Source organism: Ranitomeya variabilis, chromosome 3 (genome assembly GCF_051348905.1).
Source record: "Ranitomeya variabilis isolate aRanVar5 chromosome 3, aRanVar5.hap1, whole genome shotgun sequence".
Classification (NCBI taxonomy): Eukaryota; Metazoa; Chordata; class Amphibia; order Anura; family Dendrobatidae; genus Ranitomeya; species Ranitomeya variabilis.
In genome coordinates, this window is record NC_135234.1 from 26,358,594 (window position 1) to 26,372,708 (window position 14,115).

Sequence of the window (14,115 nt, forward strand, 5' to 3'; positions counted from 1 at the left end):
CTTTAAAGAGTAACTAATCGTATATATATTTTTATAATTTTGTCCAGCATACAAAGTTATGAAACTTTGTAAATCACTTTATTAGGAAATGTTCTTCATTCCGTAAAAAAATGTACACATAAGTGGTTTCCCAAACCCCTGCTATACCCCAGTCTATTCGCCTGCCTTCATCTGCAGTGATATCAGAGCTGGAGTACAGATGATGGCAGTGACAGGGACAGATGAGCACCTGTGTAATACTCTGGGGATAATCTACTGCACGAGATTGTCCTGATAAGCAGAACAATCATCTACAGACACAGATCAGAGGTGCAGACCGGTGCTGACCCTTTCACTGCCAGCATTAGTACTCCAAATAATTGCGTTTTGAAATCAATGCAGCTAAAGGCAGGCAAAACGAAATGAAGAAATTAAGACAAAGCCCCAAATAAAGTGCTATTTACAAAATATTATCACTTTCCATGCTGGGCAAAATTATATAAAATAAAATTAATTAATACTTTAAGACTACTACGCAGCATCAATAGTAAAAAGTTGGTCACACAGGGTTAATAGCTGCGTTACCGGAGTGCGTTACACCGCGGCATAACGCGGTCCGTTAACGCTGCCATTAACCCTGTGTGAGGGCTGACTGGAGGGGATTATGGAGCGGGCACTGACTGCGGGGAGGAAGGAGCAGCCATTTTGCCGCCGGACTGTGCCCGTCGCTGATTGGTCATGGCAATGGTCGTGGGCGTTGTGCCACGACCAATCAGCGACTTGGATTTCCATGACAGGCAGAGGCCACGACCAATGAATATACGTGACAGACAGAAAGAAAGAAAGACAGAAGGACAGACAGAAAGACGGAAGTGACCCTTAGACAATTATATAGTAGATAGTGATCAGAGTTTAGCCACCACTAGAGGGAGCTAAAGAGCTTACTGCATACTGATAATACATTGAACTCTATGAAAAAAACAGTATGGAGTGAGCTCCCTCTTGTGGTGACCACATGCAATGGAATATATTAACTCTGCTTATGCAGGAGATGGGGAATCCTGTATCAGAGTTCCAAATCTGACTGCTATAAAGATATATTATGAAAATGTGATACATTATGATAGGGGATTCAGAGCATAACTATAGGTCCTCATAGTAAAAAAAAAATTCAGTTTCACTTTACACCACTACTGCTGAAATCTATTTTACTATTTACAAAAGTTGTTTATATACTGTACTGTCTATGTGTAGCATCAGACTGGGACAGAGAAAAGGACAGTATTATTAACTTACCAGAAACTGAAGTTGTTGTTGCTTTTGTGGTTGTCTTTGTTGTTGGCTTTGTAGTTGGCGCCGTTGTTGTTGGCTTTGTGGTTGTGGCTGTTGCTGTTGTTGATGTGGTGTTTGATGGTGTAGTGGTTGTTGTTGATGTGGTGTTTGCTGGTGTAGTGGTTGGTGTTGTTGCGGCTGTTACTGTTGATGTGGTGTTTGATGGTGTAGTGGTTGGTGTTGTTGCGGTTGTTGATGTTGTTGATGTGGTGTTTGATGGTGTAGTGGTTGGTGTTGTTGCGGTTGTTGCTGTTGTTGATGTGGTGTTTGATGGTGTAGTGGTTGGTATTGTTGCGGTTGTTGCTGTTGTTGATGTGGTGTTTGATGGTGTAGTGGTTGGTGTTGTTGCGGCTGTTACTGTTGATGTGGTGTTTGATGGTATAGTGGTTGGTGTTGTTGCGGTTGTTGCTGTTGTTGATGTGGTGTTTGTTGGTGTAGTGGTTTTTGTTGATGATTTTGTGCTTGTTGCTGATGTTGCTGGCAATGTGGTCACTGATGGCATTGTTGCTGTTGTAGCAGTAGGTGTGGCAGGACTTGAAGGAACACTTGTCGTTGTGGAACTGACAGATGTCTCAGCCGTACCACTTGCTGTAGATGGTTCTGTCGAATTGTTTCCAGCTGTGCTTAAACTACTACTGGCCTTACTTGTTGTTACTGATGAGGTTAAGCTTGAAGAGGGTGTTGTTTTGGTTATTTCTGTAGATGTAGTACTTGAAACAGTGCTTATAGTTGTGTAGTTGACAGATGTGCCAGTTGTTGGTTCAGTGTTAGTAGTAGCGGTGGTAGAAGTGGTTGTATGTAATGTGGTACTTGCTGTAGAAGCTTCTGTTGAATTGATCCCAGCTGTGCTCAGGATAGTGCTGGTCTTATTCGTTGTTGCAGATATACTTGAGCTTAAAGAAGGTGTTATTGTTGTTGTTGATGTAGATGTAGAACTTGGAAGGATGCTTGTCCCTGTTGAGTTGATAGATGTGCCAACTGGAAGTTCAGTAGTAGTGGTGGTGGCAGTAGTGGTTGTGGCTGTATCTATTGTGCTACTTGCTGTAGAAAGTTCTGTAGAGTTGTCTATATCTGCACATGATCATAAAATATGCAATAATGTAAAATAAGAAAACAACCATACTAAAATAAAAATGATATATTGTCGTAACCCTGCGCATGTCACAATATGGAAACTCCAACAATAGAGTTTCCCTTTAAAGAGTAACTAAACATTTATTTTTTTATATTTTTTTCCAGTATGTAAAGTTCTGATACTTTGCAATTCACTTTATTAGAAAATGTTCTTCATTCCTGGGAAAAGTTTTTTGCATGGACGTGGTTTTGAAATCCCTGCTTATCCCCAGTCTATTCACCTGCCTTCATCTACATTGATATCAGAACTGGAGTACAGATGATGGCAGTGTCAGGGACAAATTAGCACCTGTGTTTCACTAACTCTGGAGAGGTGGGAGAAATAAACGTTGAATATTGTTTCCATGTTGTTGTTTTTTTGTTTTGAACACATTGCCTTCCTTTTAAAGCCCAGATAACACATTTAAAGGGTCACTCCACCCAAGCAGCATCACCTACTATTCTCGGTCTCCTACCGTCACTGCAGAAGTTTTGAAAATGAAAATACTGTGAATCTTTTGTCCTGTAGTGTCCGTACTCACCTACACAGTCCCGCCCGGGGATGGAGGGGTTGTTATCTGTGGTTCCTGGATTGCACTGACATTGATAGCTGCCAACATTGTTGGTGCAGGTCGCCAGCTGGGAGCAGTTGTTGCTGCTTGCATTGGCACATTCGTCTATATCTGTACATGATCATAAAATAAAAACAAACGTGACATTAAAAAGAAAGAGTAAACTCATTCTGTCAGTGAATCTAATACTAAAATACATCACCGCTGCGGTGGCTCAGCCGTACCTGCTTCACATGTGATCCCTGGGACACTGGGACTGGTGTCAACAAATCCAGAAAAGCATACACAAGTGTATGTTCCATTGGATGGTGTGCAGGTGGCATTCTCAGAGCATCCATTCAGCCCAGACGCACAGCTGTTCTGAGCTGCACAAATAAAATATACAAATGTATAAATAAACTATAAATATAGAGAAGAATATTGATAAGTCAGAAATACATTTTATTAACTATATAGTAGTTAGATTCTTGTATATAGGGAGCAGTATTATAGTAGTTATATTCTTGTACATAGGAGCAGTATTATAGTAGTTATATTCTTGTACATAGGAGCAGTATTATAGTAGTTATATTCTTGTACATAGGGGCAGTATTAAAGTAGTTATATTCTTGTACATAGGGGCAGTATTATAGTAGTTATATTCTTGTACATATGAGCAGTGTTATAGTAGTTATATTCTTGTACATAGGAGCAGTATTATAGTAGTTATATTCTTATACATAGGAGCAGTATTATAGTAGTTATATTCTTGTACATAGGGGGCAGTATTATAGTAGTTATATTCTTGTACATAGGGGGCAGTATTATAGTAGTTATATTCTTGTACATAGGAGCAGTATTATAGTAGTTATATTCTTGTACATAGGAGCAGTATTATAGTAGATATATTCTTGTACATAGGAGCAGTATTATAGTAGTTATATACTTGTACATAGGAGCAGTATTATAGTAGTTATATTCTTGTATATAGGAGCAGTATTATAGTAGTTACATTCTTGTACATAGGGGCAGTATTATAGTAGTTATATTCTTGTACATAGGGGCAGTATTATAGTAGTTATATTGTTGTACATAGGGGGCAGTATTATAGTAGTTATATTCTTGTACATAGGAGCAGTATTATAGTAGTTATATTCTTGTACATAGGAGCAGTATTATAGTAGATATATTCTTGTACATAGGAGCAGTATTATAGTAGATATATTCTTGTACATAGGGGGCAGTATTATAGTAGTTATATTCTTGTACATAGGGGCAGTATTATAGTAGTTATATTCTTGTACATAGGGGCAGTATTATAGTAGTCATATTCTTGTACATAGGAGCAGTATTATAGTAGTTTTATTCTTATACATAGGAGCAGTATTATAGTAGTTATACTCCTGTACATAGGAGCAGTATTATAGTAGTTATATTCTTGTATATAGGGGCAGTATTATAGTGTTTATATTCTTGTACTTAAGGGGCAGTATTATATTAGTTATATTCTTGTACATAGGAGCAGTATTATAGTAGTTATATTCTTGCATATAGGGGCAGTATTATAGTAGTTATATTCTTGTACATAGGGGCAGTATTATAGTAGTTATATTCTTGTACATAGGGGCAGTATTATATTAGTTATATTCTTGCATATAGGGGCAGTATTATAGTAGTTATATTCTTGTACATAGGAGCAGTATTATAGTAGTTATATTCTTGTATATAGGAGCAGTATTATAGTAGTTATATTCTTGTACATAGGAGCAGTATTATAGTAGTTATATTCTTGTATATAGGAGCAGTATTATAGTAGTTATATTCTTGTACAAAGGGGCAGTATTATAGTAGTTATATTCTTGTACATAGGGGCAGTATTATAGTGGTTATATTCTTGTACATAGGGGCAGTATTATAGTAGTTATATTCTTTTATTAAGGAGCAGTATTATAGTAGTTATATTCTTGTACATAGGGGCAGTATTATAGTAGTTATATTCTTGTACATAGGGGCAGTATTATAGTGGTTATATTCTTGTACAAAGGGGCAGTATTATAGTGGTTATATTCTTTTATTAAGGAGCAGTATAATAGTAGTTATATTCTTGTACATAGGAGCAGTATTATAGTAGTTATATTCTTGTACATGGGGCAGTATTATAGTAGTTATATTCTTGTACATAGGAGCAGTGTTATAGTAGTTATATTCTTGTACATAGGAGCAGTATTATAGTAGTTATATTCTTGTTCATAGAGAGCAGTATTATAGTAGTTATATTCTTGTACATAGGGGCAGTATTATAGTAGTTATATTCTTGTACAAAGGGGCAGTATTATAGTGGTTATATTCTTGTACATAGGGGCAGTATTATAGTAGTTATATTCTTTTATTAAGGAGCAGTATAATAGTAGTTATATTCTTGTACATAGGAGCAGTATTATAGTAGTTATATTCTTGTACATGGGGCAGTATTATAGTAGTTATATTCTTGTACATAGGAGCAGTGTTATAGTAGTTATATTCTTGTACATAGGAGCAGTATTATAGTAGTTATATTCTTGTTCATAGAGAGCAGTATTATAGTAGTTATATTCTTGTACATAGGGGCAGTATTATAGTAGTTATATTCTTGTACATAGGAGCAATATTATAGTAGTTATATTCTTGTACATAGGAGCAATATTATAGTAGTTATATTCTTGTACATAGCAGTATTATAGTAGTTATATTCTCGTACATAGGAGCAGTATTATAGTAGTTATATTCTTGTACATAGGAGCAGTATTATAGTAGTTATATTCTTGTACATAGGAGCAGTATTATAGTAGTTATATTCTTGTACATAGGGGGCAGTATTATAGTAGTTATATTCTTATACATAGGAGCAGTATTATAGTAGTTATATTCTTGTACATAGGGGGCAGTATTATAGTAGTTATATTCTTGTACATAGGAGCAGTATTATAGTAGATATATTCTTGTACATAGGAGCAGTATTATAGTAGATAAATTCTTGTACATAGGGGGCAGTATTATAGTAGTTATATTCTTGTACATAGGGGCAGTATTATAGTAGTTATATTCTTGTACATAGGGGGCAGTATTATAGTAGTTATATTCTTGTACATAGGAGCAGTATTATAGTAGTTATATTCTTGTACATAGGAGCGGTATTATAGTAGATATATTCTTGTACATAGGAGCAGTATTATAGTAGATATATTCTTGTACATAGGGGGCAGTATTATAGTAGTTATATTCTTGTACATAGGGGCAGTATTATAGTAGTTATATTCTTGTACATAGGGGCAGTATTATAGTAGTCATATTCTTGTACATAGGAGCAGTATTATAGTAGTTTTATTCTTGTACATAGGAGCAGTATTATAGTTGTTAATTTGTTGTCCATAGGAGCAGTATTATAGTAGTTATATTCTTGTATATATGGGCAGTATTATAGTGTTTATATTCTTGTACTTAAGGGGCAGTATTATATTAGTTATATTCTTGTACATAGGAGCAGTATTATAGTAGTTATATTCTTGCATATAGGGGCAGTATTATAGTAGTTATATTCTTGTACATAGGGGCAGTATTATAGTAGTTACATTCTTGTACATAGGGGCAGTATTATAGTAGTTATATTCTTGCATATAGGGGCAGTATTATAGTAGTTATATTCTTGTACATAGGGGCAGTATTATAGTAGATATATTCTTGCATATAGGAGCAGTATTATAGTAGTTATATTCTTGTACATAGAGGCAGTATTATAGTAGTTATATTCTTGTACATAGGGGCAGTATTATAGTAGTTATATTCTTGTACATAGGAGCAGTATTTTAGTAGTTATATTCTTGTACATAGGGGCAGTATTATAGTAGTTATATTCTTGTACATAGGGGCAGTATTATAGTGGTTATATTCTTGTATATAGGAGCAGTATTATAGTGTTTATATTCTTGTACTTAAGGGGCAGTATTATATTAGTTATATTCTTGTACATAGGAGCAGTATTATAGTAGTTATATTCTTGTACATAGGGGCAGTATTATAGTAGTTATATTCTTGTATATAGGAGCAGTATTATAGTAGTTATATTCTTGTACAAAGGGGCAGTATTATAGTGGTTATATTCTTGTACATAGGGGCAGTATTATAGTAGTTATATTCTTTTATTAAGGAGCAGTATTATAGTAGTTATATTCTTGTACATAGGAGCAGTATTATAGTAGTTATATTCTTGTACATAGGGGCAGTATTATAGTAGTTATATTCTTGTACATTGGGGCAGTATTATAGTAGTTATATTCTTTTATATAGGAGCACTATTATAGAAGTTATATTTTTGTTCACAGTGGGCAGTATTTGTTGCTGATTTAGAAAAGATGTTCATTAGTTTGATCAGCTTCAGTAAGCTTTGAAAGGTATCAGTAACCCTTAGTGTAATCCTTAATACAAAAATCGTATTTAACAATGATTGCTTAGTAGTACAGGCCCAGTGTCTGATGCTAGACTACTGCCAGGTTTTGATGAGAACGTTTATTTTTCTTATTCATATCGTCTGTGTGTTATCTAGAAGTATCTGCCTCTATGAAGTCAGGGTGGAGGACAATTTTGCACCTGGCTGAAATCAGAGCAGGACAACCTCTCAGTAGTGCAGCCTCCGGCTTTGGGCCTGTATCTTCCCTCCTAACACAATATTTCTACGCACCGTTATACGTGTAAGATCTCGGATCTATCACCAGGGTAGAGCTATTTTGTAGGGAATCAGTGAATTCTGCGCTCACATTTTCCAACGTGATATTGTCAGCGACGTTGGTGATAATGTCGTAATCCACAATGATGCTGCCATTGGTCAGGCTGTTCACCACCACTCTCATTCGACCAGAATTAATCAGGTCTTTTAAAAGAGGGATCAGGGAGTTTAGTAACTGGAAATTAAAAGATAATCGAGAGACAGAACGTTAGGACCTGTGATATTCGGCCCAATGCATAAATCCTACTTTCAATGCAGAATTGTGAATTCAGCTCTGGAGTATCATTTAGAGTAACCTATGTACAGAGGATGAATCGCGTGTATATATAATGCTTCTGTACCCTTGGTTTATTTGTGCCGCATGCTTAGATCCAGAGTAGCCACTTTCACAAGAAAGTAAGTGTACATAACCTGTCATCATCTCACGGCTGAATCATGTCAGTAAATATTTGTCTTCATAAGGAACTATTGTAAAAGCTGAATTACTGCGTTAACACACATCTACATAATTGCCGCATGTGTCAGCGGTGCCAGTGCCTCCGGGAAATGTCTGACACGAAGATAAGAAGCTTCTACAATAATTGGTCATACATATAGATATTTAAAGGAGAAATCTCTCATTTGAGACTGGTCAGGAGGGTGGTAGAAGGCGGTCTGTTACTGAGGTATAAAAAGGCTGGCATAACTCTGTGTCTATCTATCAGCGGCGTACATAAAAATCATGGGGGCCCCCTCCTAAAAAAAAAATCCTTTATAATTGGCGGAGTCACAAAAGTGAATATCTCACTACTTTGCAGCCCTTACAAAGTCATTTTCCACATGGTATCATTCCTCAACCGTGATCACCACACAGCCCTCCATACAGTATAATGGCCCCCACACAGCCCTCCACTCAGGATGATGGCCCCAATACAACCAACCACACTGTATAATGGCCCCTACTAGTATAGTACCACATTAGAAACAGTATAGTGGTCTAAACCCAACAGTCCTGACAGCATACTGACCTCCACACAGCCTTCCATACAGTATAATGGCCCCCACACACCCTTCCACTCAGTATGATGGCCCCAATACAACCATCCACACTGTATAATGGCCCCTACTAGTATAGTACCACATTAGAAACAGTATAGTGGTCTCCACCCAGCCGTCCTGACAGCATACTGACCCCACACAGCCCTCTACAAAGTATTTTGGAACCCACAAAAACCTTCACACTGTATAATTGTTTGCATACAGTGTAATGGCCCCGAACTAGCACTCCAATCAATATAATAGCCCTCCAAACAGTATAATGGTCCCCACATCGCCCTCTAAATAGTATATGGCCCCCACATAGCCTTCTAAATAGAATAATGGCCACACAAAGCCCTCCTTACAGTATAATGGGCTCCATATAGTGCTCCATACAGTAGTATTGGTACCATATAATGCTCCTTTCATTATTATGGGCACCATATAGTCCTCCACAAAGTCCAAATGGGTCCCATATAGTGCTCGATACAGTATTATGAGCCCCATATAGTCCATTATACATGAAAAATGATAATGTCTGTAAAGTGCTACGGAATATGTTAGCGCTATATAAAAATAAAGATTATTATTATTATTATTATTATTAATAAAAAAAAAGATAAATACTCACCTCTCCCATTCCTCCACAGCTCCAGTCTACTCAGCATCTCCTGATCATCTGCACGGCTCAGCACAGTGCTACCCTCTGTCACAGAGCTCAGACGCAGAGGAAGAATGATGGGAGAGGGAGCGTCAGCTGAAGGCTCCCTCTCCCATCATTTTTTTCCACTGTATTGGCATCGAAGACCAGATGTGATAACCGGCCCCCCACAGGCCACATAGAATCCGCGTGATCTGCCACCATCCCACGGATATCTATCTATCTATCTATCTATCTATCTATCTATCTATCTATCTATCTATCTATCATCTATCTATGATCTATCTATGATCTATTATCTATTTATTATCTATCTATCTATCTATTTATCTATCTGTTATCTATCTATCTGATATCTATCTATCTATTATCTATCTATTATCTCTCTGTTATCTATCTATTTATTTATCTATCATCTATCTATTATCTATCTGTTATCTATCTATCTATACAGTATATAATCTATCTATCATCTATTTATCTATTATCTATCTATTATCTATTTATCTATTATCTATCTATCTATTATCTATTTATCTATTATCTATCTATTTATCTATTATCTGTTTATCTATTATCTATCTATCTACGTATTTATCTATCTATTATCTATCTAATTTGTAAAGCGCTGTGGAATATGTTGGTGCTATATAAATAAAATTATTATTTATTATTATCTATCTATTATCTATCATCTTTCTATCTCTGATGCTGTCACAATCTGCCTTTTCTCACCTGAGTAATGAATATGTTCTCAAAGTCCTGGAACTCTTGGCTATTTTTGTTGGCGTATCCATCTGTGTAGTCCATATTTGTCACCCTGACTTGTGCTGTAAATATTCTGGCAGCTGATGAGGCAAAACAGGCGTTAACAGGTACATCAGACACGGTAAAGCGTGGCGTCGCGGTTATAATCTACGGGTCATTATAATACCTTATCGGCCTGATATACACTGCTTCTCACGTACTATAACAAGACACATGGAGATGTTCACATTTCACCCTACACCATCCATACATCACGCCTTGCTGCACTTTCCGTGCGGAGGCCAAGTGCGTGGGACAGGCACAGGTGACAGAGGTCATATAATGCAGTGGGAAAACCAAACAAGCAAGTGTGTCTGTGTATGGCGGGGGCAGTGTCAAATAGTGGAAAATGGGTGACAGTCATCAATCAGCAGCATGAAGCACATCACCGGACCGGTCACGTTACGTTCCTCCGCGCCTGGAGGATGAGTCACTTCCTCCTAGCAGAACATCGCACCATCGCTTCTCCTCTCTGTAGGTTTTATGTCGCTTTCTGTACTTTTTTCTATTTATCTTTACATTTACAAAGAAGACGAGGATTCACAGGTAACGTCTTCTTAGGTATCATGTCACAATATCCACGGGACTTCAGGAAATGCCAGACTTATTCCTGAAATGTAAGCTCCCGGTGCTGATAAATGATGTTTATCTGAGTAGTCTATAAACAAGGCGAGTAACATATTCATTCCCGCTGGTGGAGATTAGATGCAAGGTAAATACTTACATAATAGAAGAACAGTAAGAAAAATATTTAATGAACGGGTAACACCTCGGGCAAACTAAAAATCGTTGGTCAAAATTCAAAACAGCGCCGCACCTGACCACAGGTTGTGAGTGGTATTGCACCCTAGCTCCATTCACTTCAATGGAGCTTCAATATTGGTCACAACTAGAGACGAGTAAAACAAATTGACCTCAACATTTTACCAAAAATTACAATTGACCAGGATAAAAAAATTTTTTCTGGAGAATCCGGCAAAATGAAAAATTATATTTTTCTCTCCTTGGTCTTCTCCGTACCAGTTCCATCTCTGCCGTTCCTTCATCTGGCTCTGCTATCTTCTACCTTCGTACTTCTATCTTCCTTCTGGCCAAATCTTCCATTCACTAAGGCCTGCGTTAATGACGTGCGACATGGGATCTAGTGAACGGAAAGATCCGGCTGCAAGGAAAGTAGAAGACAGAAGATAGAAGAGCAGATCCTATGGGACAGGTTCAGGGAAGGCCAAAGAGAGGTGAGTATAAGTTTTTTTGTATTTTTTTTAATCCCTTCCTACCCTTCCCTCCCACTAGTGACCAAATCTGCCAAGATTGCAGAAGATTTGCTCAACACTAGTCATGACCGGTTGAAAGGTGTGTGACACTGGTTTTAGAAGAAATCCGACACTAATGATCTTCACATAGATACATGTAAAAATCTGCAGACACAGACTCAAGTATCAATAATCTGCTACCTGCGGCCACCACTAGAGGGAGCTTATGAGCTCAGTGTATACTGCTTTTTAATGGATTTCAATGGATCACCTGTATGCAGTAAGCTCTTTAGCTCCCCCTAGTGGTGGCTACAAGTAGATGAAAAAAATGTTCTTGTAACTATTCCCATACAATGTGTTTTGAGCTATGAATGGAGCTACTTCATCTATAAAATAAATTATTAAATTCATCTTTAAAAAATGTTGAAATCTATTAAATTATGTATAGCATAAAAAGGAAACGATTGTATTTAAGCAGTTTATGTAAACCAGCCACTTACTTGTCCAGACGGCTATGGTATAATTTGCGTTCTGAGGACAAAATGTCTGCTGCACAGATATTTGATACTGAGTTGAAGGCAAAAGATCGGTGATGTTCAGTTGTGTGTCTGACGTATCCATCTGTTTTATGACTTGGCCGTTGGTGGACACTACCACTCTGTAGACAGCACTGATTGGCGCACTTTGTTTGATAAGCTTAAGCGTAATCAAATCACTGGTGATGTTGAGTAGTTCTACAGAAACAGAGGCAACAGCTGCAAAAAGAATTGAAGCCATTAGTCCACAACAGGCATATTATAAATAATGAATATTCAGAACTGAGCAACATTTTGTTTCCTTTAAGTCTGACATTCTGTCCTGATATATCTTCATAGTGATCAGAGTTTAGCCACCACTAGAGGGAGCTAAAGAGCTTACTGCATACCGATTACACATTGAACACTATAAAAAAAAAGTATGCAGTGAGCTCCCTCTTGTGGTGACCACATGCAGTGGAATATATTAACTCTGCTTATGCAGGAGATGGGGAATGCTGTATCAGAGTTCCAAATCTGACTGCTATAAAGATATATTATGAAAATGTGATACATTATCATAGGGGATTCAGAGCATAACTATAGGTCCTCATTGTAAAAAAAAATTCAGTTTCACTTTACACCACTACTGCTGAAATCTATTTTACTATTTACAAAAATTGTGTATATACTATATATGTGTAGCATCAGACTGGGACAGAGAAAAGAATGGTATTATTAACTTACCACAAACTGAAGTTGTTGTTGCTTTTGTGGTTGTCTTTGTTGTTGGCTTTGTAGTTGGCGCTGTTGTTGTTGTCTTTGTGGTTGTGGTTGTGGTTGTTGTTGATGTTGCTGTTGTGGTTTTTGCTGTTGTATTTGATGTCTCAGCCGTACTACTTGTTGTAGATGGTTCTGTCGAATTGTTTCCAGCTGTGCTTAAACTACTACTGGCCTTACTTGCTGTTACTGATGAGGTTAAGCTTGAAGAGGGTGTTGTTGTGGTCATTTCTGTAGATGTAGTACTTGAAACAGTGCTTATAGTTGTGTAGTTAACAGATGTGCCAGTTGTCAGTTCAGCGTTAGTAGTAGCGGTGGTGGTAGTGGTTGTATCTAATGTGGTACTTGCTGTAGAAGCTTCTGTTGAATTGATCCCAGCTGTGCTCAGGATAGTGCTGGTCTTATTCGTTGTTGCAGATATACTTGAGCTTAAAGAAGGTGTTGTTGTTAATGTAGATGTAGAACTTGGAAGGATGCTTGTCCCTGTTGAGTTGATAGATGTGCCAACTGGAAGTTCAGTAGTAGTGGCTGTGGCTGTATCTAATGTGGTACTTGCTGTGGAAGGTTCTGTAGAATTGTTCCCTGCCATGATTACACTAGTACTGCTGTCACCTGCTCCTGTTGTAGTCAAAGAAGGCGTTGACGTTACCTTAGATGAAGAAGTGGAAAGGATACTTGTCGATGTTGAGTTGACAGTTGTGCCACTTAGCGCAGACGTACTGGTGGCAGTAGTGGTTGTGGCTGTATCTAATGTGCTACTTGCTGTAGAAAGTTCTGTAGAATTGTTTCCAGCTGTGCTTACACTAGTACTGACATTATTTGCTGTGGCTGGTGTAGTCAAGGAGGATGTTATGGTGTTGCTGGTGGTGGTCATTTCTGTAGATGTAGGAGCTGAAACAGTGCTTGTAGTTGTAGAACTGAGAGATGTGTCAGTTTTTAGTTCCGTAGTAGTAGTGTTGGAAAAAGTGGTTGCATCTAATGTGGTACTTGCTGTAGAAACTTCTGTTGAATTGATCCCAGCTGTACTTAGGATAGTACTGACATTGTTGGTTGGAGATGCAGTTGAGCTTACAGGTGATGTTGTTGTTGTTAACGTTGATGTAGAACTTGAAAGGATGCTTGTCCCTATTGAGTTGATAGATGTACCAGTTGATAGTTCAGTGGTAGTAGTTGTGGCTGTATCTAATGTGGTACTTGATGAAGAAGCTTCTGTAGAATTGTTTCCTGCCGTGATTACACTAGTACTGCTGTCACCTGCTCCTGTTGTACTCAAAGAAGGTGTTGATGTTACCTTAGATGAAGAAGTGGAAAGGATACTTGTGGATGTTGAATTGACAGTTGTGACACT

The 14,115-nt window shown here is 37.5% G+C and overlaps 1 protein-coding gene across 1 annotated transcript in view; it reads right to left on the bottom strand.

Moving 5' to 3' along the window:
• Positions 1-12,996, bottom strand: part of LOC143817604 (uncharacterized) — a 31,460-nt gene extending 18,464 nt beyond the window's left edge. The window contains exons 1-7 of the mRNA XM_077299094.1: positions 12,735-12,996; positions 11,973-12,227; positions 10,148-10,260; positions 7,690-7,909; positions 3,221-3,361; positions 2,967-3,107; positions 1,276-2,382 (exon numbers count right to left, since the gene is read on the bottom strand). Of these exons, the coding sequence (XP_077155209.1) occupies positions 1,276-2,382; positions 2,967-3,107; positions 3,221-3,361; positions 7,690-7,909; positions 10,148-10,260; positions 11,973-12,227; positions 12,735-12,996 (2,239 nt within the window). The remainder of the gene's footprint in view (positions 1-1,275; positions 2,383-2,966; positions 3,108-3,220; positions 3,362-7,689; positions 7,910-10,147; positions 10,261-11,972; positions 12,228-12,734) is intronic.
• Positions 12,997-14,115: the final 1,119 nt, after the last annotated feature.